The following is a 22,053-nucleotide window of genomic DNA, read 5'->3' as shown; positions in this document are numbered from 1 at the left end:
AGAAACCGGCGTTAACTTGAGAGCTCTGCCATCTCTCTATCAAGTCATCAGGCTGTTAGACCCGCGAGAAGTTTAGCCGATAAAACTGATTCCTGCATCGCTGCAAAAACAACGGCAACTGCCGGAGGAGCGCAGGTAGAAGCAACAATCACAAACTGCTTGCACAAGTATTTCAGGCTACCGGGACCTCCGTTACAACGCGGCCAGAAAATACTTATGAACAACGACAGATTCAAGACTTCCTCGGCTAAATAATTCCACGATATCACGGCAAACCGAGAGCAACGTGCCCGAGGAACTGCGACCTGGGGGCAGGGAGGTCAACCCGCCTCGCTGAAGCCGCAAAAAGGTGTTGCGTTCGCGCGCCGCATTGAGCAACAGATAGACCGCGGTCAAAAGAAAAAAAGAGCCCGTTAAAAGCGTGCCTTCGGACGCAGTTCGAAGACGCTTCCGCGAAGCGTTCGAAAGTGTCCAAACTCGCACCGCTAAGGCTTCCCATCAGCTGATCTACTTCCGATGCGCTCCAACGCGCCCGCTCGCCGCTGTGTTTTTTGTGTTTGTTTGCTCTTCTACGCAAAACCTTCCTCTCGAAGCTCAGCGTTCAAGCTCCCGAAATATGCGTCTCGTTTCTCCTGCGAAGGTTCACGAAATCTCCCGAGTTCGCGCAGCGCACAGAGGCGCCAATCAGCTGTTTAGTACGCACCGCCGAGCTGCGGCCATGCTGGGGGGCCAAGGAAGCGGCGTGCGAAACTCACCTCGGGGCACAACAGCGTTCGAATGTCCCTGCGAGGCGTCCGGCGGTGCTGTCGCCGACCTCTGACACCCGTCTGCAACTGCAGCGACGGCGCAGTCCTGCTGTTGAAAGCCATTCTGCTGCGGCTGCTGCTGCTGCTGCTGGTTCGCCGGCGACTCGGTCGACGAGCTCTCCGAACTCGACGAGCACTCGTCCTCTTCGTTCCTCGGCGCCGCTTGCTCGGACGGCGGCTGCGTTGGCGCGCTCGCCGCGGTCGTCGGAGGCGTCGAGACTCCGTTCGGTGCCGTAAACCCACCGCCGTTAGCACCGACGTAGTGCTGGGGAGGCGAGCGGCGCTGGTCGGCGCCCCTGCGGATGGTGCGCTCCAGCCGCTCCAACTTGAAGTATATGAGGCCGATCTCCTTCATCGTGATACCGGTGTCTTTTAGCCGGCGGACCAGGTCGATCTGTTCGACCGTAAACTTGAGCACCATCGTCGTCCCGGAGGCTTGGTAAGGTCTCCGGAGATTGGTTTTGTAAGGTTGTTGCAGGCGTTGAGAGAGGCATTCGGTTGTCCGCTAATAGTTAGCTTGCTAACCGTGCTGGTTAGGTGATGTTTCGCTCGGCTTAACTAGGTCCTCCGGGGTGGGGACGCGAAGTCGTCGGCTCGCTCGCCGCAGTCGGCGTCTCTCGTGCGCAGGGGCATGCCTCGGTAACGTGCCAACGAAGGCATGTTGCGCAAGGTGCACGCTAACGATAACTAAACCAACCAACTAACCCTAACTTAAACGTTACATGTTTCTCATGTGCGCCGGGGGAGGGCGCCACTTGCTTAATTGGGCACTCTAGTGGCTGTAATCAGAACTGTTGGAGACCATGAAGCATTTCTTTTTACTATAAAAACCAATTTTGGCATTATCATTGCTTGTTAGAAATAAAAGTCTACACATCAAGGTTGCTTAATAAGGGAAGATATTCATTGTTACCCAGCTAAACCATTGCGCACAAGAAAAATTAAAAAAGAAGCAACACTTAAAAACATGCCGCACATAAAAACATAAAAGTTGCTATACCTAACTTTATACTTTTAACTGTTCGGAAAGAGAACTGTTATAACATGCGTTAAAAGTGATGACAAGATCGCGTCTCTTGTTTTAAAGCCTTCGAGATCAGAATTTATTACACGCTACCGCGAAGCGTTTGAGACGCACTACACCGAGAAAACTGTCGCTGGATGGTGCAACCAGTAATTTTTTTTGTAGTGGTGCTTATGGTGTCCAAATTGTACCCTCCATCAACGGCTTTCTCACAGTATCAAAGGTAGTCTTGAAGGTCATTCTTTTGCATACTGCAGCAGCCGGAAGCGGTTGCAGCAGTAAATCGTGGCAACCAATTTTAACCAACGTGCGTTAATTCTCTGGATATGCTTAAAAGCAGGTAAAAGAACTGTAATCTAAACTCTATGGTCGAAACCGTCGTCGAATCTCCAATAAAATTGCCCATACGCGCTCTCACGTTACGCGGGAAATTTGAATCTGCCGAGATCCGCAGCAAAACACAACACCGATCGCTCTTAACTGCTAGCGTATGTTAAAGCTCAAAATAATCCTTAAGCCAACCGACGATATCGATGTGTAACTCAGATTACACGCTTAAGGCCTTTATAACGGACGTAAACACTCTTATTACTTTTTTGTTGCTATGCTCCAGGACGGCAAATGCGCCATATGAAAGGACCAAAATACTTTCCGGCTGTGATCGAGTAAAAACAATATTCAGGGACAAATTAGGAATAAATGCGAGAGAAATGCGTTAAAATTATATCGCAAGTTTTTGGGGTCCCGGATCCATGATTTGAACTGCGTTCACCACATAAAATCATGATAAAATGTTCAGTGTGTACTCGACACACCTCCTCCCTTTTCGAGGGGCGAAGCATTTTGATTTCTTGTATATAATTCCTTGTATTATAAAAGTAATTGCCGTCTGATCGATTATTTGAGATCAAGGGTTAGAATTACGCTATTTTTTTTGCCACATGCAAATAAAAAGAAAGGGCCAGGTAAAAAAAAAAACACCCCATTGCAGTTTTATTCATAGCTAACTACGCTTTTTCTTTTTGCTACAGTTAATACACGTGTGTTTGGTCAATGCCTTTGGTATTCATGACACCATACTTTTTTTTTTTAAATGTGCTTCACTCTTACAGAGAAAATGTATGAAATGAGCAATGGGTGCCTGCAATCGCCCTCTTGATGAAGGCCAGACTCCAACTGAAACATTGAAATTAAATGTTTCTTTCTTGCTTTTCTGCATGCGCCTGCACTTCTTCCAATTTACCAAACACCGGATCTGAAGAACTACTTCCTTCACACACACACAAACACATTTTACAGCTTAAATAACACTCCTGCTTCCTAGCTGTAGTCAGTATAAAGCATGGAAGGAGAAAAGATTGTTTCCTTCTGCAATCATAGAATGTGCCATAGCTTTTAATTCTTCAATTCCTTTTTTTCTGTTTCGTGTACTAATTTCTGCAGCAAGTTACGTCATAACGACTCAATGAAAGACTTCTGCATTCAATCAAATGTGACTTTTCATCCTCATCACCGCAGTCACAGTACAGCTGACGTAAGGCTTTCGTTGAAGCAAATCTAGTTAAAAGAAACAAGAAACAGATTGCAACACCGTGGCACGGCTTGGGCTGGTCAGTGCATACTCGACAGGGGAACAGCTCGAAGGAATGAAAGACAAGAAGGGAAACACAGACGTGTGTGTTTCCTTTCTTGTCCTTCGTCTTCTCATACTGTTTCCCTGTTGAAGAAGTAGATAACATGCACTGCAAGAGCCAATATTACATTCTTATTGAAACACCAAATTGGACTGCATTCTTTTTCTTACTGCGTCTTCTTCTGTAAGAATGCAGCCATCATGTCCAGGATCGAACCCACCTCGTGAGCTGCTTGACGGCATAAAACCACCAGCTGTTACGCCGCGGTGAGTGATGATATATATATATATATATATATATATATATATATATATATATATATATATATATATATATATGCAACTTCCTGAATGTTTCTCAATTGGTTCCAATTTAAGATTGTTGGCATTAGGGCTTGATATGCCAATTAAATGGCCCCAATTATGAATGTCAGTGTGTCTGCAAATAAAATATTTTTCTATATTTGTTGTGATTAATGGAGAAAAGCATTTACCTTTTCGTGAAGTTAAATATCTCGCTTGAAACATAGCTAATTTTTTTTTAACCAGTGGCACCACTTGGCCAAACAAATTTTTCCTTACATGTATAGCACCTGACAGAGAATTCTCATGGTGAAGCTGTCAATGGTTACGCTTCTCGTATGGAGCTTCTAATATATATCCGTGTTGTTCCATGCAGTGTGTTAAGACCCATGCGCATCCGCCTCGTATGCGGGCAGTACGTGCAGGGTTCGAACACCGATGCTGTCAGAAACCCATAGGTTTTTCTAATGGGTACATATCAGTTTTATATACATATGCCCCAGCTGGCGCTCGGCTACTTCTGGAAGGTTTGCATTTCAAGAGAGGGCCCATAGAGATCTCTAGGCGTGGTCTCTAGGTGCCCCTTGTCCAACCGCAGACAGCAATGATACGCTGTGACAAGTTAATTTATTTGACAATGAACATGCACACAACGACAAACAAAAAACAAGAAAGACCCTCAAACTGCAAAAGCCGTTTCACGAGGAGGTTCCATGTGAAAGCCTTTCACGAGTGGGTTCCTATCTCAGAAACGACTGATCCTTGAGATAGTAACGCTGGATGAAGATGGACTGTGACTTCCTTTCCAACTGAGCCAGCTCCTGTACAGCTGGTGCCATCTGTGCCGTGTGCGTAGCGTAGTTGCTCCCTACGGGAAGAAGAAGAAAAAAGATGAGACGACTCCACAAGGTGTAAACAGTTGTCAAAGCAACATTTGCCAGGTCCAATCGAGAATTGTTTGTACACTGGAACTTGTAAAGCGTCATCCAGGGAGCATTCTTCCACAATAACTTTTAAAAAGGGTTTAGTAACAGCCATGGTCGAAGCAAATTAAATGTTACAAGTCAGTGGTGTGAGAAGGTAGCCTGCCCTCTCCACTGCAAAGGCTCTCTCCCACAGTCCGTGATATTTGTCCACTGCCTTCTCTCACGAAAGAGCCGAGGGACATTTATGTCATGACCCCTTTTAGCCCCCTTTTCTCAACTTCATTTTTCCTCTTCCTTCTTTTCATGCTGTGCAGCCCATTTCCATACGTGCAGCGCAGGTATGCAAATTTTCTATGCTGCAGGCAGTACACATAGACATGCAAACTTGCACATTTATTTGGCATTTCCATGCACTTAGGCCGTTTTTCATGCCTAGTCTTTGGAAGTTGTTGGGATCAGTCTCTATTCACGTCTGGATGCTGCACAATCTGTCTTTAATGGTAACCATTTAACAAGCACCGAGTGCAAGCTGCCAAAATTTGTGACATCACTAGGGGACAGAACGGGACGTTCAAGGTAGTACTGCCGTCCTTCTTTCTTTCTTTTTGTGTTCTTTTAGGTTTGTGAAGCCACTGCTCAAGGTAAGGGCTTGTTTATAATACATACATATTTAGGTTTATAGTCTGTATATACAGTCCATTTATAGGCTGGCATATTCACACTGTGAACTGTGGGCAATGTTTTCATAGTCTAACGCTGCCCATCTGTGAACATTGTCGAGAATTCAGCGATGGATGGGCAGATGCACTGAACACTCTTCTTCATCACGGTTTCCAGTGCGTGAGCATGCTGGTATATTTTGAAACTATATTTATTAGAATATAGGCCGACTTCTTTTTTGTTTTTTGCTAAATATGTTGTCCAAAATAAGCTATCGACCTACATTCATGAACAAAGCTAACAAAAATAGCAAGCTATTGAAGTTCCTTCATTATGCAGGCCCTAAAGTGAGCCAGGAGATTATCCGGACTGGCTTTAAGAAATGCTGTATATGCAACGCACTCAACTGAAATGAGGACGACACCGTTTGCTGCTTCTGCCACTGCAGCTCCATTTACGCTCTGCTGCATGCAAATGCTGTTGGTCATGTGAGCCGAGCATAGCGGGTAACGCGAACATCATAGTCTGCTGGCGATCTCTACGTCAATAGCACCAGCATGCGGCAGTGCATGCCAGTTATGCTATGGCGACATACTGAGCTGCAGAGCAGTCACCTCCACACAGTGTAATTTAACATGCACACGTGTGCATGACCGATACTTTGGACTATAAACGACCCTTAAGACTGGTTTCATGCTATTCCAGAGATCCAATTCACCAACTTTGTTCACTAAACATTTACTTTTGCAGTTCTTTCTGGCTTACGAAGGCTCTACTCATGGCAAGACTCATGGCAAGACTGCTATTCCAGAAGTCTAGTGTAAGAACTTATCAGGAGTGTCTGTTTGAACTGCTTACCGATTGCTTGCTAGTGGCAAGTCTTCTATGCATGTTAAAAAATTCTTGCACGAGTGCCAATTTCAGCAGGTCAGTACACTTGGAAAACCGAGAAATACAGTCCAAAAACAGGAAGAATGATGCGGACGAACGAAACACTTCGTTAGCCCACCTCGTTCATTCCTTTCTCACTTTTCAAAATAGGGCCCATGCAACACTCACCCATCTCCCGGCGCTTCTGCCCGTAGACCACCTTGCCATCAAACTCATCGGCGGGGATCTTGAGGTCAGGCTCTACTTGTTGAATTGTGACGTTAAGATGGTCCTCGATATCTGCCAGGTACTACAGCAGAAAAAAGAGCACAACATGTATCATATTAACACGCATAATCTCTTCAGTTGCCACTCTCCCTTGACAAATGCAGAAACGAAACATGTGCCATTCAAAAACTAATTCAAATTAGAGAAAAAACCGAAGGATGCACAGAAAAGCACAGAAAATGCAGGAATGATGCTTCTGCAGGTGGGTACAGTGACAGCCAGTCAGTTAAACTGCGCTATAAGATCTCAACGATTGTTCAGTTGAGCACTGACTGACCTGCGGCTCATTGTACCAGATGCAGCAGCCACCGCGGTCTGTCAGGTTTGTGTTGAAGCAGTTGCGACCCTTGCTTGAACAGTTGGAGTGGTACCACACCTGCAAACCATGGCACAAGACGCAAGTTAAAAAAAAAATGGGAAAAAAACAGAAAGAGAAACAGAAAGAGAGAGAGAAGGGGAGAGTGGAAGACAGTGGACACACACAAACAGACGTACTAATCACTGTCCAATAAGCAAAGGTCGACACACTCACTCACGAGCACATTGACTTTCACTCGCTCCACGCTCATTTCACAGGCCCGACATGGAGTGTTAGTGTGTCACGATGGGTTTGAATGTATGCGAGTAGTATAAAAATGAGTGAATGCCTGTGAATTTGACTGAATATGAGCAGGCATGAATGTTGGTGACAGCGAGTTTGAGTGCACGCGAGTGCAGAAGTAATCAAGGCATAGAGGAGGCATACGTGAATATCTTGGGAAATATCTATAAAGATTCCACAGCTACGTTGGTTCTCCACAAGAAAACTAGAAAGTCTCCTGTCAGGAAAGGAGTCAGGCAGGGAGACATGATCTCTCCAATGCTATTCACTGCATGTTCAGAAGAACTATTCAAGCTATTAGACTGGGAAGGCTAAGGAGTGAGGGTCAATGGTGAATATGTCAGCAACCTTCAGTTTTGCAGATGGCATTGTCCTGTTCAGCAACACTGGGGACGAATTACAACAAATGATTGAGGACATTAACCGAAGTAGTGTAAGAGTAGGGCTGAAGAATAATATGCAGAAGGCAAAGATAATGATCAATAGCCTTGCAAGGGAACCTGCATTCAGGATCGCCTGCCAGCCTCTAAAGTCTGTACAGGAGTATGTTAGTCTAGGTCAATTGCTCATAGGGGACCCTGATTCATGAGAAGGAAATTTACAGAAGAATATAAATGAATTGGAGTGCATACAGTAGGCATTACCAAGCCCTGACTGTGAGCTTATGAATGTCACTGAAAAGAAAAGTGTACAATCATTGCATTCTACTGGTGCAAACATATGGGGCAGAAACTTGAAGAAGCTCAAGAACAAGTTAAGGACCCCGCAAAGAGCGATGCAACAATAAATGTTAGGCGTAACATTAAAATATGAGAAGAGAGCAGTGGGGATAGCCGATATTCCTGCTTAAGAGATAAAAAATGAAGCTGGGCTGGCCATGTAATGCGTAGGGTAGATAACTAGCGGACCATTAGAGTTACAGAATGGCTACCAAGGGAAGGTTTGTGCATTCGAAGATGGCAGAAGACTAGGTGGAGTGATGAAACTAGGAAATTTGCAGGTGCGAGTTGGAATTAGCTAGCGCAAGACAGGGGTAATTGCAGAGAGAGGCCTCTGTCCTGCAATGGACATAAAAAGGAGGATGGTGATGAGGATGATGAGTAAAGATGTGAGCGACTGTCGGTGAGCGTGAGTGGACGTGAGTGTGTACGTGAGTGCCAGTGGGTCAGTGTTGACACTAGTGTGGGTCAGTGTTGACACTAGTATGAGAGTGAGTGGGTGCCGGTAAGTATGAAATATGAACGTGACTGTTAGGTTCCTATGAACGCAAGTCAGTTCTGGTGAGCCAGAATAATAATGTGAGTGAGTGCGCATGAGTATAATTGAGCACATAGTGTGTGAGAATAGTGGTTAGTGAGTACAAGTGAGGATCCACTTATTCTGCCAACCTATGCATCACCTGGCACACACGGGTAGCAAGGCCATAGGCAGCATTATCCTGACCACAAGAATGCATTGCCATTTTATAGAAACTTATTAAAATAAAAAAATAAATAAAAAAATTCAGTGGTGCCTCATGTTGTCATAAAGATGGGTCTAAAGCTTTTCACGTGAGTTCAGCCGACCTCTGCGATTCTGTCTGCTTGATCTATCCTGTGGGTTGTGGCTCCCAAAGGTGGTCACAAGCTTTTAAACTACCGTTTTTTAGCAATAGTAAAAGCATCATTCATTCGGAATTTGCTGCAGCTCTGATTTGTTATGAACATGCGTCGGCAATGCAGCACGAAGGCAGCAGAGAAGTGGATGCGTTACATCTGCCAGGCTGCACGGTGCTACATTTTGCAGACCTACACTTCAGGCAGCATCATGGAAAATGAAGAACTGTTGTTTTAAGGACTCCGAGCCATAGACAGGGATTCCAAGTGTTCCACAGCTTCTGGAGTAACGCAACATTTGTCTATGTACCTTTTACATTTCCCGTTCAAAATGCGTGTCAGGCACAGTGTGGCTTCAGACGTGAGAAAGGAGACTCATCGCATCACCTGAAGCGAATGAGGAAGGTACACCATCACAGATAACTCAAGAGCGCACCTATCAGACCAGTACTGTAGTTGAAGGCCATATAACGAATGCATTGCCCGAAGCTGCCAAACTGGTCCTTTCAATAGTACGCTTCTCCCCCTTGGAAACGCAGGCGAAAACCGCTCTCCCCTTTTGTCCTGTAAAATGCTGAATGAACCCGGCTTTTGGCAGCATGGCATGTGCGCACGCATGTGTGCATCCATGTCAGTGGTATCTGGTACGGCTAGACCGCCGCAACAGGTTACGCTATGTGACGAGTCTCCTTTCTCACGGCCGAATCCGCACTACACCTCACGTGTTTCACACTGGTCTCATTCTGCAAAACCTAAAGTAGTCAAATACTTGTTGTGCCCTCAAAGAGTCCAAGCTCTGAAGTGTAATTACTGGGTCGACAGCTATCCAATAAACAAGAAAAATTGACCCCCAAATTTTCTGTCAGTACTCCTAAAAAATAATAAAAAAAACAGTGTAAGCGCACTTACCTTCTCAGGAATAGCTGCAACAAGAGAAATGGCTAAACCCATCCTGGCAGGAGAGAACAACAATATTAAATTGAGCAAAATTGATGAGAGTGACAAGTCATCATAATCATTTTCACTATTAAGCAGAACCTTAAAGGGCCCCTGAAACGGTTCAGACAAATTTTGTAGACGCGTAGGGTACAGCTTAAGTAGAACATTCGCACCACAATTTAAGTGAAGCGTTAAGTATTAATGGAGCTACAAGCGATTAGAAGTTACCCTCCTCCCCAGCCATGCTTTTCCTCCTCAACTCGTTCGCCGAGCGAGCGGGGCTAAGCTCCGCCTTCACTGGTCCTGCGTCACGATGCGACGTCACATCGTCGACTTCCGGTTGTTTTGAAGCCCACCCCCGTCCGCGCGAAACCTCTCCGCTAGCCGCTTGGCTGTCGACCCCAAGCGAGAGCTATCGAAGCAGCGTGCGTTGCGAGCATTCTGTCGTAGCGCCGAACGTGTCTGGTATTCCGTTAGCCACAGGCAAGCTGGTCATATCGGCAAATGACTGGAGGCATAAACTCAAGCTGATGAAGGAACTTTGGCACAGACGTACGTGAGCGGCCTGATCGGTCTGCACGGTCCAGACACTTGTTGGCGCAGCGCTTAACCAGCCAAACAAAGCTCTAATATTGCTCTAACCAAGTGTAAAACATTTTAAACATTTATAAAAACAACGTGTTGATGATTACACTCCTGCGAAAAATACGCACCGGCAGCAAAAAAGAATACGCTTCGTTGCTGCTACTGTGTATGGTTGAGCTCTATGCCACCAGGTGGCTGCACCGTGCAGACCATTCACCTTTGCCCTTCTGCTCATCTCGGCTCATCCCGTTACGGCACAGTCAAGCGGCCAGACCCTGTCCCCTTGCGCTTACGTTTGCCCTAATACGGGACTCGCGAAACGCTAGTGCGTTAGTAATCTTCCGGTGTAAAGCGACGGCCACAAACGTGCAAAATCCTGGCGCCGATCGGATAGCGGCAGTCTGATGCGCAGCAGCCAGTTCGCTCGTACGCTGCCCTGCAGAGGGACACGATGTCACAGCTTGACATATTGCCAGTCGCTACGTTTGCAGTCCACAAGGCAACAAAGTCGAATCATAGTGCTCGCGAAAAGACTGAGACCAACTCTGACCGCGGAGCTCTCGTCAAAATGGAGTACGTTGTAACACAAGCAGACGACACTTGCTGTGTGCCGGAAGTGCTTAAGTGTACTGAAAAATTGTTCTTGTGCATTCTCTTTCTGCTACTTTCTCTTTATAAAAACAAATTAACTAACATTCCAACTATTACGAAGATCATTTGTTTACCATAACGTTGGAAAAATTATCGATCACGCGCCCTGGTCAGCCAATCGGATAGCTCACCCCACTGACGTCATATGGGTTATTTCGGTCATATGGATAGGGGCGGCTTAAAATTCCGCCGAGCAGTGCGCTGCGATCGGCAGCGATGTGCATTTTTAAAACCTTATAATAAATTACACGCTTTACGCAGAGCACTTAGATGTGTCAATTAATGATCAGAAGGAGCTACTCTAACGACTCAGTACGTTTGTAGAAAATCGTCAAAAGCGTTTCAGGGTCCCTTTAATAAATGTAGCTTATAATTGCAGAACACAAGGTTGTAAACATTCACGGAATGGCTGGTGCCTACGGGCTGTCATGTCAGCTACAATGTCATTGACGAGGCACAATGGAGGAACTCACGGTCATAAACAATTGCCGAATAGCTGGCATCTATGGGCATAAGAGGAACTCATGGTCATAATAAACAATCGTGCAATGGCTGGTATCTATGGGGGTGTCACACCAGTTATGACGTCCTTGACGGGGGCACAATAGAGGGGGCGGAGGGGGCCTCGAGAGCCACAGAAGACATCAAGCAATCTTTTATGAGAGGTTATGCACTCGCTGCTGCCTGCAGCTCAACAGCATTTGGCTCGTGTGTTCGTGAAAGCATGGCTCACCGAGATCACTAACATTTTCCTAGCATGCTTAAAAAGTGTACCAATGCCCCTTTATTGTGCATACAAATATACGTACGTCAGCATTTTTGCATTCCACCCCCGTCAGGATGTAGATGCCATGGCAAGGAATCGAATATGTAACCTCAAGCTAAGCAGCAGAGCGCTATAGCAATTTAGCCACAGTGGAAAGCTGCCCATTAAGAGCAGAAGTGAGACCAACCTTTCAGCTCGTCCAACCCTGCCAATGCGATGAACATAGTTTGACTTCTCATCCGGCAGGGTCACATTGATCACTGGAAATAGCACAAAAATTTAGACATCATGTACTTTCTCTGGCAATTAAGTTTCTTATGTTCATTTCAGACAGGAACCTTCAGGTAGGCTTGTGTCTACTTCATTTCATACAAAGCAGGTGATTCTATGAAGGTAGCCTTTTCTAACTGCCCGCATTCGCGACCAACAAATAGTGCCTTGCATATGAAAGAAAGAGTCAGGTTTGCATCACGTAATTCGATGTAGCATTAACCTCATATCTTTGTCACAAAATATGATGTAACTACAGTAAAACCGAGATATACTGAACCTGGGTATATTGAATTATTGTTCAATATCAAACACACAAATTATCCTGTAGAACATCCTGTATAAAGGTATACAAAGCCGTACACTTGCATCGAACTCTCTTTCACCACCGCATTCTATATACTGTTATGAAGCCAACACAATCTGGGAAAGACATTCTGCCTGGAGCAGACCACGAAGAAGACGGGTCTGTTGAGTGTGCAGACTGTCCACCACCTTGATTGTCACTGTGCACCTCAGTGCAAATAGATTGTACATAGCCACGCCTGCATCGTTTTACGTAACACCTTTATGGTGGAGGTGCTGGGTACAGGGAACAGCCACCACCGCCACCACAAGGCTGTTTTACATCGTTTTACGTAACAATATCGCATGCTGCACCTCGCCGCACCCCTGCAAGTGCGCTTCTCCTAAGAGGCAAACAACTGCCTTTTCATGCCGCAGAAAATATTTAATGCCAAAGAATACCAAGCAGCATTGTCTTGGCATCTGCTGTCGAAAAAAACATTGACCCTGAAGGGCAATACACACTACAGCGCGCCGCATCTGCACTTCACGGAAATACCATTACGGAAGCGGCGCACGAGACTCATCACTGTGGAATGAGTGAACCAGCTGAATTTGTTTCATTCATGCTCGCAGGGTTACATGTGAGTGGGATTGGTCTCTGGATTGTTCTGCAAGCTGAAAGTTACTTTAAAACCTAACAGCGTCTGTGTAGTGTCGGCAGGCACCGATGCAGCGCAGCCGCAAGGGAAGAGCCGAGAACTAAGGGACCACGAGGCCTCGAGCGTGGAATGCACGAGTAGAGAGGACGACTGGTTCCAAAGGGAAGTCGGTTGCACCCAAAATCCGACACAACTGCCTCGTTGACCAGCTGCGAATCGACCAGATCGTGCTTTACACGGTGCATTGTAAGGGACATGTGGCCGGGCATGTTCAATGCATGTTTCACAGTACAAGTGTGCCGATGGTAGCAAGGCGCATAACCACACAGGCGGATTTGCTTCTGTGCTGCGTTCATTTCTATTTTATTCCGAATAAAAATGTGCAACAAGCACTTTAACATGTGTGAGGCGCACCGCGGTCTTACATCTGAGCGACGCAGGCTTTCAGGGTTAGCGCTGCGATCAGTATATCAAAGACCATTTCCAGTGCGAGCGACTTGGGGCACTCGTATGTAAAGAAAATAAGCAAATCGGTAAATTCTCGCTTTCCACTCTCTCGGGAAACTGTACGAGACGTATGTAGGTTTCAGATAAGTTTCAGGTAAGCATAATTTATATTTTGAGTTATCAATAGTATACTGAGCTATTTTGCAATGCCCTTGGAGTTCGATACTACATCCTGGCTCGACTGTATCACACAGAGTGCGTTGCAGACCTGAACCTATTTACCAATGAACGGGCGGAGTGACAGCTTTCTGCGACCAGCGGCCAAAGGGCATTGCTTGCACTTGCGACCAAAACACAGTGTGTCGCATACTGGAATCACAAAGATGCACAAATAACACGTGACTTGACGTAACCTTGAGTTCACATGTTGTAGTGATGATATGTGAAGCAGCTGTCCTGCAGAAACTGCAGCAGATCCATAACAATCGCACTGTGAAACATGCGCATTGAGGCTTCTATAATCTCCCCACTACTAGCATAGCTTTCCCAGTGTTGCCTGCAAAGTACGAGACAAAGTTTACTCTCAGTAGACAAACAGTTACAATCAGCAAACTACATAGCACAATTAGCTGACAAGAAGCTACAGGTAAGCATCCTACTACCAGCACTTGTACTACAGTCGAACCCATTTACAACGAACGAGGCGTATGCAATAATGATTACTCGATATGTCGGATAATTCTGTATACCCAAACACGCCTGAAACGAATTTAACTTTTGTGATGCATTCATTACAAATGTATTTGTTCCAGTGTAGAAAAGAAGCAAGAACGGAACCTATTTATTGAAAATACAACTACGTACACCTATAGCTAGTAGACAGACATTTTTTGCCTGCACACGCCTTGAACTAGTATTTCTCAGTATCACTAGGAATGGCATTCTCGATGCACCGAGATTGTATAGGGGATTGCATAGAAATGCGGTACTGTGCCAATGTTGGCACAGTTCTGGCGCAGCATGTCCAATGTAGAAAGTGCGACCACCACAGAAAAACAAATCTTCTGAAAGCTGCGTTTGCGGCATGCAAGCGACCTTATGGAACTGGCAGCAGACACCACAACGCTATATCCATTCTCCAGTTCATTATGAGAGCGCTCTTCCACATGATTATAGGCCCAGCACATTTCATGTAGTCATATAAACGATAATTCGCACGACTAGAGCGCTCGGGTTTAGTGCACACTAATTTATTGAAACTAATGCGTTTTGCATGCCCCTGACTATACCCTTAGAGGGCTCGACTGTATAACTCAAAATCTTAACAAAAGGTTCACAAGAGGAAAAAAAAATTGTCATCCACCTGACTGTAGCACGAAGCTACAGAGGAAACCCATACAGCTTTCTCAGAAACCTTTGCAATTGAAGAAACATTCGGTCTGGTCTGAGGATCAAACCAGAGAGCAATGCCTTTTCGGGCCGGTCGTTCTGCCATCTGAGCTAACCAGAAGGCTATCAGATCTCAGAGTGAGGGTGAAATAATTGACAGCTCAAAGCAAAGGGATAGTGGATATGGCAAACCAGTTACATTGAATCCTTAAGGCAGAGAAAGGTTCATGACAAGAAAAAAGTGTCATCCATCTGAGCGTAGCATGATGCTACAAAGGAAACTCTTACGGGGTTGTGGAAGAAAATAGAAAATTATGTGCAGCTTACCGAACGGCACACCTGAAATGTCGATACCACGAGCAGCCACATCAGTGCAGATAAGGAACTTGGCACCACCCCTCTGCAATGAATCAAGAAGTGACGAAACGCATTAACAAACAAAAGAAGAGACGGCAGGCAGGCTTGCCAGCATTGGTAGTTGCTTGTCATGTTGTAATGAATTCAATGCATAGCATCGGCAATTGTGGTTAACTGCCTGATTTGTAGGTGCATTAGCCCTTTCAGGGTCGAATCTTTTTCGCAAGAGCTGTGCACCTGTGGTCAAACTTTTTTATTGCAGTTTTCAATAGTAGGAAATGATTGAAAACGCATGAATACCGAACAAATTTATTGCAAGCAATATTTTTTCTCAAGGTCGCTTTACTCTCACTAATGGTATATGCACACACAAATATGCTGTACAGAAGGGAGGGAGAAAGGTGTCTAGCAAAATTTATGGCTATCAATATGTTGTCGCTAAAACATGTTTCATCAAAAGAAGAAATGCTTGGGCAGTCACCATGGGATGAGGCACTGAACATGGCAATAGCACGCACCTCAGTGTAAGGGAATATGTAAATCGCAACCAAAAGGGGAACCGCAACCAAAGAAAAAGAAAGCTGATTAGTATCTCTGAATTTTGGTCATGCCGAGCTTCCAAAAATGCGACAGCGGTGGCCATACAAGAATGGCACCATCTCCTCCACGCATTCCTTGGAGGTAGCAGACGATGTGCGTGTGACCATGTGCTTAAGCGCTCGGAGGTCAACAAGTTTACTTGTGCGCTCCGGTGAGCACAAGCACAAAGTGACTTTAGGCGACTCCACAGAGATGGCGGCACCTCTCAACAAGTGGTGTCAAATACGCACGAAATGTTAAACACAAGATTGGCACCGTACATGTGCTTCAAAAACCATGCAGGAGGGACCAGCAATGCTGTACATGTAGAGCAAAAACCCTCAAATGGTTAGGTATTGTCATCTTAAATTTTGTACTGTTTTTCACTGGTGAAGTCCTGCTACAAAGCCATATCTGGTTACCAAACGAAAACACTGCAATCTTTACAGAGGTGATGACTCACCTGTTTCACCACGCTAACCTCAGAAAAAAAAAAGAAATTTTTCTAAAATGTTTGCAAGTGCCAGCGATTACGCTGGGGTATACAATGAGTGATATATAAAAAGCGGATGCATCTAACCCACAGGATGACGACAACCTACGTGTTGTCCTACGGGTAAACCTCCACATTCTTCTGCACTGTGTACGGGTGTGTACTCGTTCTCTCCATACAGATGTGTTGTGCATTGTACTCCAGAAGGCGCTAGGCTTTCTGCTTCAGATACACTGGGTGCTCAACGCACATGCAGTAGTCTGCTTCTGATGGCCTCTAAGCGAGACCAAACAAGAATTGTGTAAACATTGTCACACATAAGATAAAAGCAAGACAAGAACATGAGTGTGCTTTCACCAGTGTCGCAGGTACCAAGGACTGAAAACACCAGTCGCGAACGAGGTGACAATGCCTCCGAAAACATTGTATCAAATGTGCACTACTTCAAACTTTGTTAATCAGTCAAATGCGCATCGACTTTAACAAGGTTTGACAGTATCATATTTCAAGCATCACTTAAGTGTGTGTCTGCCGCTGTGCCATGCTGTTTCAGCAGTTGAAAAGCCCTGTAAAAACCCGCAAACATCAACACGAGCAAGCGGACAGGCAATTAGTATATACATGAGTGAAGTCCACAAGAAACAAACATTTTTAAACGTTCAATCCCACGTGCTGTGTGAATGAATGCTTTGCATTAACATAAGATTCCCACATCGTATGGGATCGTTTAAATTCTTTTTCTTCACCACCACCTTCTTTTTCGCCCGTTAACATCTACGGTACCTGGAGTAGTATGCCAAGTCTGTCACCTGACGAAACCGCACTGGTTATGGTTAAGCTTTCTTTCTCTCTCTCACGTGTGCGGCTTTCGTGACATACTGGTTGGTCATCCGGTTTACTTAAGGTTAATTTTGAGACCATGCAAGTTGCGCAGACAGGCTACGTCGTGCCAATAATGTGCCATTGAGGGATCAAGAGTCTAGCGTCCAAAGCTAATGATCTGGTATGACGCCAGCGCCACCTTTCTGAGTAGTTAAACTCTGGAGATCGAAATTGCAAAACATTGTCCACCACCGTATGCGCTGGCAGCAAGCGTGAAAGGTGTATGTAACTCACCTTGAACATTTCCAGGTTGGCCTTCCGTTCCTGTGGTTTCCGGTCACCGTGGAGGCAAACACAGGAGAATGGGTTGTCCTTACCACGGGATCCTGTAAGATCAGCACAGGTGATAGCCTGTGTTAGTTAAAGTGTTATAGTAAAATTTGTTGGAATTTAGACAGCTGGGTGTCTGGTCTTGGTGTCAACATGTCGCCATACGATGGGTTCACTTCTTTAGATAGGTGCTTTCCAAGTGTGTTGGATATGGAATTGTCAACATTTTTATATCTCGCACCTCTCTATAGAGTTCTCAAATGGAGCCCACATTCTACGAACTCCAAAAGCTCGCTGATGAACTAAAGAATTCTGAATCCATTCTGCAGATGTACACTTTTCGTGATTTTGAAGATGCAAGAAATGTGTGTGAAGTAGCTCTCTCAATCAACAAAACGAATTGGCAGCTGATGCAGATGCACAGTAGACACCTGCATTCATTATCTTGAGACTCAACTGCACCAATTACTATGCCTGCTGAGGCGCTCCCTAGACACCTACCCTTGCTCAGGTGGTTGAGGTAGTTCTCGAGGTTGTCGCAGTCCAGCTTGGTGCGGCAGAAGATGATGCCCTGGTCCATGTTCTGCTGCTGGATGGCACGCACCGTGTACTCCCCCTTCAGGATCTTCACAGCCTCTGACAGGGTCTCAGGGGTGTTGGCACCGGGTCGCACGTTATCCCGCTCATGGACTCCATCCGTCTACCAATATCATAGAGTGCACAGGGTACTAGCGTTTTTTTTTTTATCTTGCCAACAGAACCTCTCTAATGCACTACAGTCAGCACTTCGTAAACTCTTATTGCCCTGAATTTCGTTTCTGAAGAAATGCATATTCTGTGTAACTGGATGAGAAAAAAAAATGTTATGCAGATCTATCGCTTCAAGAAAGCGAGTAGTGAATGAAATGCTGCACAAATGTTAATCTTCTGCAACACATTTTGCAGCATACAGCGATTACGTGCCTGCTCGCCAAATCAGCAAAGACGCAGAAAACCCCCCGCCACTTGACACATGTGATTCACATGACCACAGATTACATCGCCTCCGGAATCGGCCCAGCTTACTACTGCACTATATTTAGGCTATTGCAATCCTAATTGGCAAGAAGCCAACCAAGCAGATGTGTCGAACCCCAGGAAAGAAGGCATAGAAAGCTTCAACTTGTGCATTTGAATGCGTACGCTTGTTGCACTGAGCATATTCAGGTACAGCGCATTGTTTTAGTACTGCATAACTCCATAAGAAAAAGATCTGGCAGTTTTGTTGGATTCCAGGTACAAAGTACATAAAAATTCAGTGGCCGGGATATGGAAGCATGCCGAAAACAAATTTAAGATTTTATTTATTTACCTATTTCAACATTTAACGGCTTGCACAGGTTATGATGAACAATACAGTTGGGGCCCTGGACTTATCTCCTATAAAGTGCTTAAACCAAGTATGATGCACGATTAAAAGGAACACCATACTAGTACACCAGTGCTGATTAGAGATGACATTTCACATGAAAACCCGTGAAACATTCTTCCATCAACGGATGCAAATCTAAACCTTCACATCATCCACTTTCTTTGCAAATAGTTGAAGAAATGAACGTTATTCTATTCAATTGTTACTAGCTGTTTCCTTTAACAGTGGACGATAATGTACATGAGAATCTTAGCATATGACGATTTTCATGTATAACCATTGCCTGATTTCGATCCAAATGTGCTAGCAGCATAGCGAAGAATGCATCAGCTTCGCTATGCATAACAACTCGGAGCAAAAGAATGTCAAACATTTGACAAGATACGCACCACAACATGCCTGCTCACATTCATCCAAGAGGTGTCCTTTCTTGGGTCCACAATGCACACCTGATCAAGAAAATTGATGAGACACAAGAAAAAAGCACTGGCATTTAGAAGTTGCTCACAAAGTTGTAGCAATCGAACAGCCAAGAAAATCTAGGGAGAAGCTATGAACAAATCAAATCGAATCAAATTGTGGTGTTCAACATCATTGTTAGTCAAGCTTGTCAGTATGACACCACCATACGGTAAACCGTGTAAGAATGGGACTAAGATAGCAGATGCCCGCCTGTGTTGTCCGTTTCTCCTGTGTTAGTCCTGTTCTTGTATTATGTTGCGTTAATATACTATGTCATCTTAATTATTATGGTGTGTTTAACATCCCAAGGCTAATCAGAAACTGCAGATTTTATTTCAATGACCTGGAGTTTCTAAACTTCCCCCTGAATTTACGTGCACAACCGATTTATAGCGAAGCTGTTTAAGAGGAGTTTCAGAGCCATTTATGAACGACGAAGGCAAATGTGGAGCAGCATGCCCGGTATCATTTAGCAGTACAGCCTGCATCGAAGTCACGCTTGGAAACGTAATTATCAATGATTATACCAACACGTTGCGTACACCTCACACAAATAGGCAACACTTTCCGTGTGCACTTATTTGCATCGGTAATTCATAACATTTGTTTCTCACGTCTCGTTTTACAGGCTTCATGTTGGACGTAAACTAGGAGTCTGTACGGCTGCGGTGGTAAAGAGTGCCAGCAAGCGCAGGCCTGCATGGGAGCCACGAAGCGGTTGTATGACCAGGGCATCGGTGACAATGCACAGGCGGTGTCAGTAATGAATCCTCACCAAGAACAGCCAGCTAATAGACCCAGAGTACTTCTGAAGTGCGCAACAACTCACTTTACAGTTTTGCTGTGTTTGATCTCTCAGTTGCTTAAATTGGCATACATCTGTGAAGGATCTTTTCTTTTTTCCATTCGTGCTCCATCAGAATGAAGCCACTACAGCTGAAAATTGAACCTGCAACCTTATGCTCGGCCACAGAATGCCACAGCCACCGAGTTACTGTAGTGTGTTGGCTGCATTCTGCCATGCCAACGTGCCACGACAGCTGAAAGCACACAGTACCAACATGCGCAACATGCGCACATCCCTTAACCAGGCACAGAACAGTGTGTGTGGTATGTGGCCGTTTCCTGTTACGTTGACTAAAAAAGAAAGTCAAGGCAGATGAAAGAGTGTTCTTGCTAAGAAAGTCGGCTCTAAACTTATACTAGTACAGTAACTGCTGAATGTCAGCATTTAATGTAGCGCGTACCATTCTCACGGAATAAAACGCTAAATTCCGGCCATTTAGCACATCATGCACAGAGGGGGCCCACTGTTGGAAGGAACACTTGAGTGCAGAGCATGTCTGGAGTTTCCTCTCTCGCCAGAGTACGATCGCCTAGATTTGCAGCAGATAACTTGTGGTTGGTGGCTCAGACTCTTTTGGACGCACCTGTGCGGTGCATTGACATTGCTTCCAGAGCCACTTGCAGCTAGGATGCCAGCAAAGTGAGAGGTGCACATTTGAGTGTTACCTTTAACAGCGGACTGCACTGTGCAATGCTCACGTATGAAACGTGGGAGGGAAACTTTCAGCAGAACGCTCTATATGTGCAATTACTTGAGAGCACCCTGTCATGTCGCTATGAATCTGGTCACTAACGGTCATGCGGACCCTGGCCTAAGCGTACGAGCCAAAATTATGCCAATGTCACACGAACTGATGACAGTGTAAAAGAAAGTATGCACATTAGTCGGCCATAAACTAACGTGTTTCATCCCGCGAGTACATTACATTTTAAAAAAAAACGGTGTTTTAACAGTAAGTCTTTAGTACCAGTTCAGTGTTTGTTTTGTCTGTGTCTGTTTGTCTGTGTACAAGTGTGCTGCTCCTTACAACAATGGCCAACCAACTAGCCCACTATTATCTCCTTGCCAAGTCCATAGCACAGTAACCTGTTCAGTTTACAAAACGCCACATGATAAGTTTCAGAATATGTACAGCTTGTGCCATGTCATGCAACATTCTCACTCATGCTTGCTTGCCCGTTTGTCCTGTCTCCCAAAACTATGCAGCACTGTTTACCTCCAGCATTCTCGCACCTGCCACAGTGGTGTGGTTCCCGTGCACGTTTCCAGACACTTCCACTGGCAACAATTATGCCGGAATTTGGCACTGACATTTTCAACCAGTTGTTACAGGTGTACAACTTGTTGTACACCTGTAAATATTTGTACAAGTTGTACAAATGCTTGTACAATGCCTGTGCTTGCAGACAGTGAAGTGATAGGACACTTCTGTGAGAAGTCAGGCAAAAATGTCTGCAATAGCTTGCACAGTAATGCTGATAATGCCTTATGCTGGCAACATTTTTTGAAGAGTCATTCATGCACGCTAGAGACAGCTCAACAGTGCTCACATGTTGATGAGACATTCTCTACATGCAAAATTGATGAGCATTACTCACCACATGGTGCACTGTTTCGGGAACGCTGTCCTCGCCCTTCAGATCCACCCAAGTAGGAAAGTGCATCAGGCGCTCCTACATCAGGTAGAGAACATTTAGCAAGCACATTGCTTCATCGCTGAACTTGAGAGATTTACATGCAAGATAGACACCATGACCACACAAAGACGCTACTAGAGGCTTTAAGCCAACAGACAAAATTGTACACTGTTAGCCAAATGTTGTAACGGCTTATTTTATAATAAGGTATGTAAAGTGGCTCACCAACTTCTCATGAAAGGTTGACACCTAAGATAGACATCACTACCACACAGAGACACTAGTAGAGGCTTAGGAAGCCTTAGGGCCCAAGGGCACATGCATACTTCTAGTCAAGCAATGTAATGACTGATCTTACATAAAGTATATCAAGTGGCTCATCAACTTCTCAATCTTATGTCCCTTTACACCTGTT

At 45.1% G+C, this 22,053-nt stretch overlaps 2 protein-coding genes and 2 long non-coding RNA genes across 5 annotated transcripts in view; 2 read left to right on the top strand and 2 right to left on the bottom strand.

Moving 5' to 3' along the window:
- The window catches only part of LOC139060971 (homeobox-containing protein 1-like), a 41,095-nt gene extending 39,522 nt beyond the window's left edge, over nt 1–1,573 (bottom strand). Inside the window, exon 1 of one of the 2 annotated variants that reach the window (XM_070540329.1) lies at nt 756–1,573. In XM_070540329.1, coding sequence (XP_070396430.1) covers nt 756–1,227 — 472 coding nt within the window. In that variant the 5' untranslated portion in view covers nt 1,228–1,573. The remainder of the gene's footprint in view (nt 1–755) is intronic. The other variant, XM_070540328.1, reaches the window with a different exon arrangement.
- Nucleotides 1,107–9,499, top strand: LOC139060973 (uncharacterized). The gene is made up of 5 exons (XR_011515121.1): nt 1,107–1,245; nt 3,653–3,730; nt 5,312–5,333; nt 6,103–6,172; nt 8,833–9,499. It is a non-coding gene; the product is annotated as an uncharacterized lncRNA (long non-coding RNA).
- Nucleotides 4,375–22,053, bottom strand: part of Ddx1 (ATP-dependent RNA helicase Ddx1) — a 43,235-nt gene continuing 25,556 nt past the window's right edge. Inside the window, exons 21-30 of the mRNA XM_070540326.1 lie at nt 21,600–21,674; nt 19,082–19,141; nt 17,783–17,981; nt 17,246–17,337; nt 15,028–15,100; nt 11,835–11,907; nt 9,616–9,658; nt 6,788–6,886; nt 6,412–6,532; nt 4,375–4,634 (exon numbers count right to left, since the gene is read on the bottom strand). Coding sequence (XP_070396427.1) covers nt 4,507–4,634; nt 6,412–6,532; nt 6,788–6,886; nt 9,616–9,658; nt 11,835–11,907; nt 15,028–15,100; nt 17,246–17,337; nt 17,783–17,981; nt 19,082–19,141; nt 21,600–21,674 — 963 coding nt within the window. The 3' untranslated portion in view covers nt 4,375–4,506. The remainder of the gene's footprint in view (nt 4,635–6,411; nt 6,533–6,787; nt 6,887–9,615; nt 9,659–11,834; nt 11,908–15,027; nt 15,101–17,245; nt 17,338–17,782; nt 17,982–19,081; nt 19,142–21,599; nt 21,675–22,053) is intronic.
- On the top strand, nt 17,271–20,036 carry LOC139060974 (uncharacterized). The gene is made up of 2 exons (XR_011515122.1): nt 17,271–17,354; nt 19,783–20,036. It is a non-coding gene; the product is annotated as an uncharacterized lncRNA (long non-coding RNA).

This window comes from Dermacentor albipictus, chromosome 6 (assembly GCF_038994185.2).
Source record: "Dermacentor albipictus isolate Rhodes 1998 colony chromosome 6, USDA_Dalb.pri_finalv2, whole genome shotgun sequence".
In the NCBI taxonomy this organism is placed as follows: Eukaryota; Metazoa; Arthropoda; class Arachnida; order Ixodida; family Ixodidae; genus Dermacentor; species Dermacentor albipictus.
This window is presented reverse-complemented; position numbering and strand designations above follow the sequence as displayed.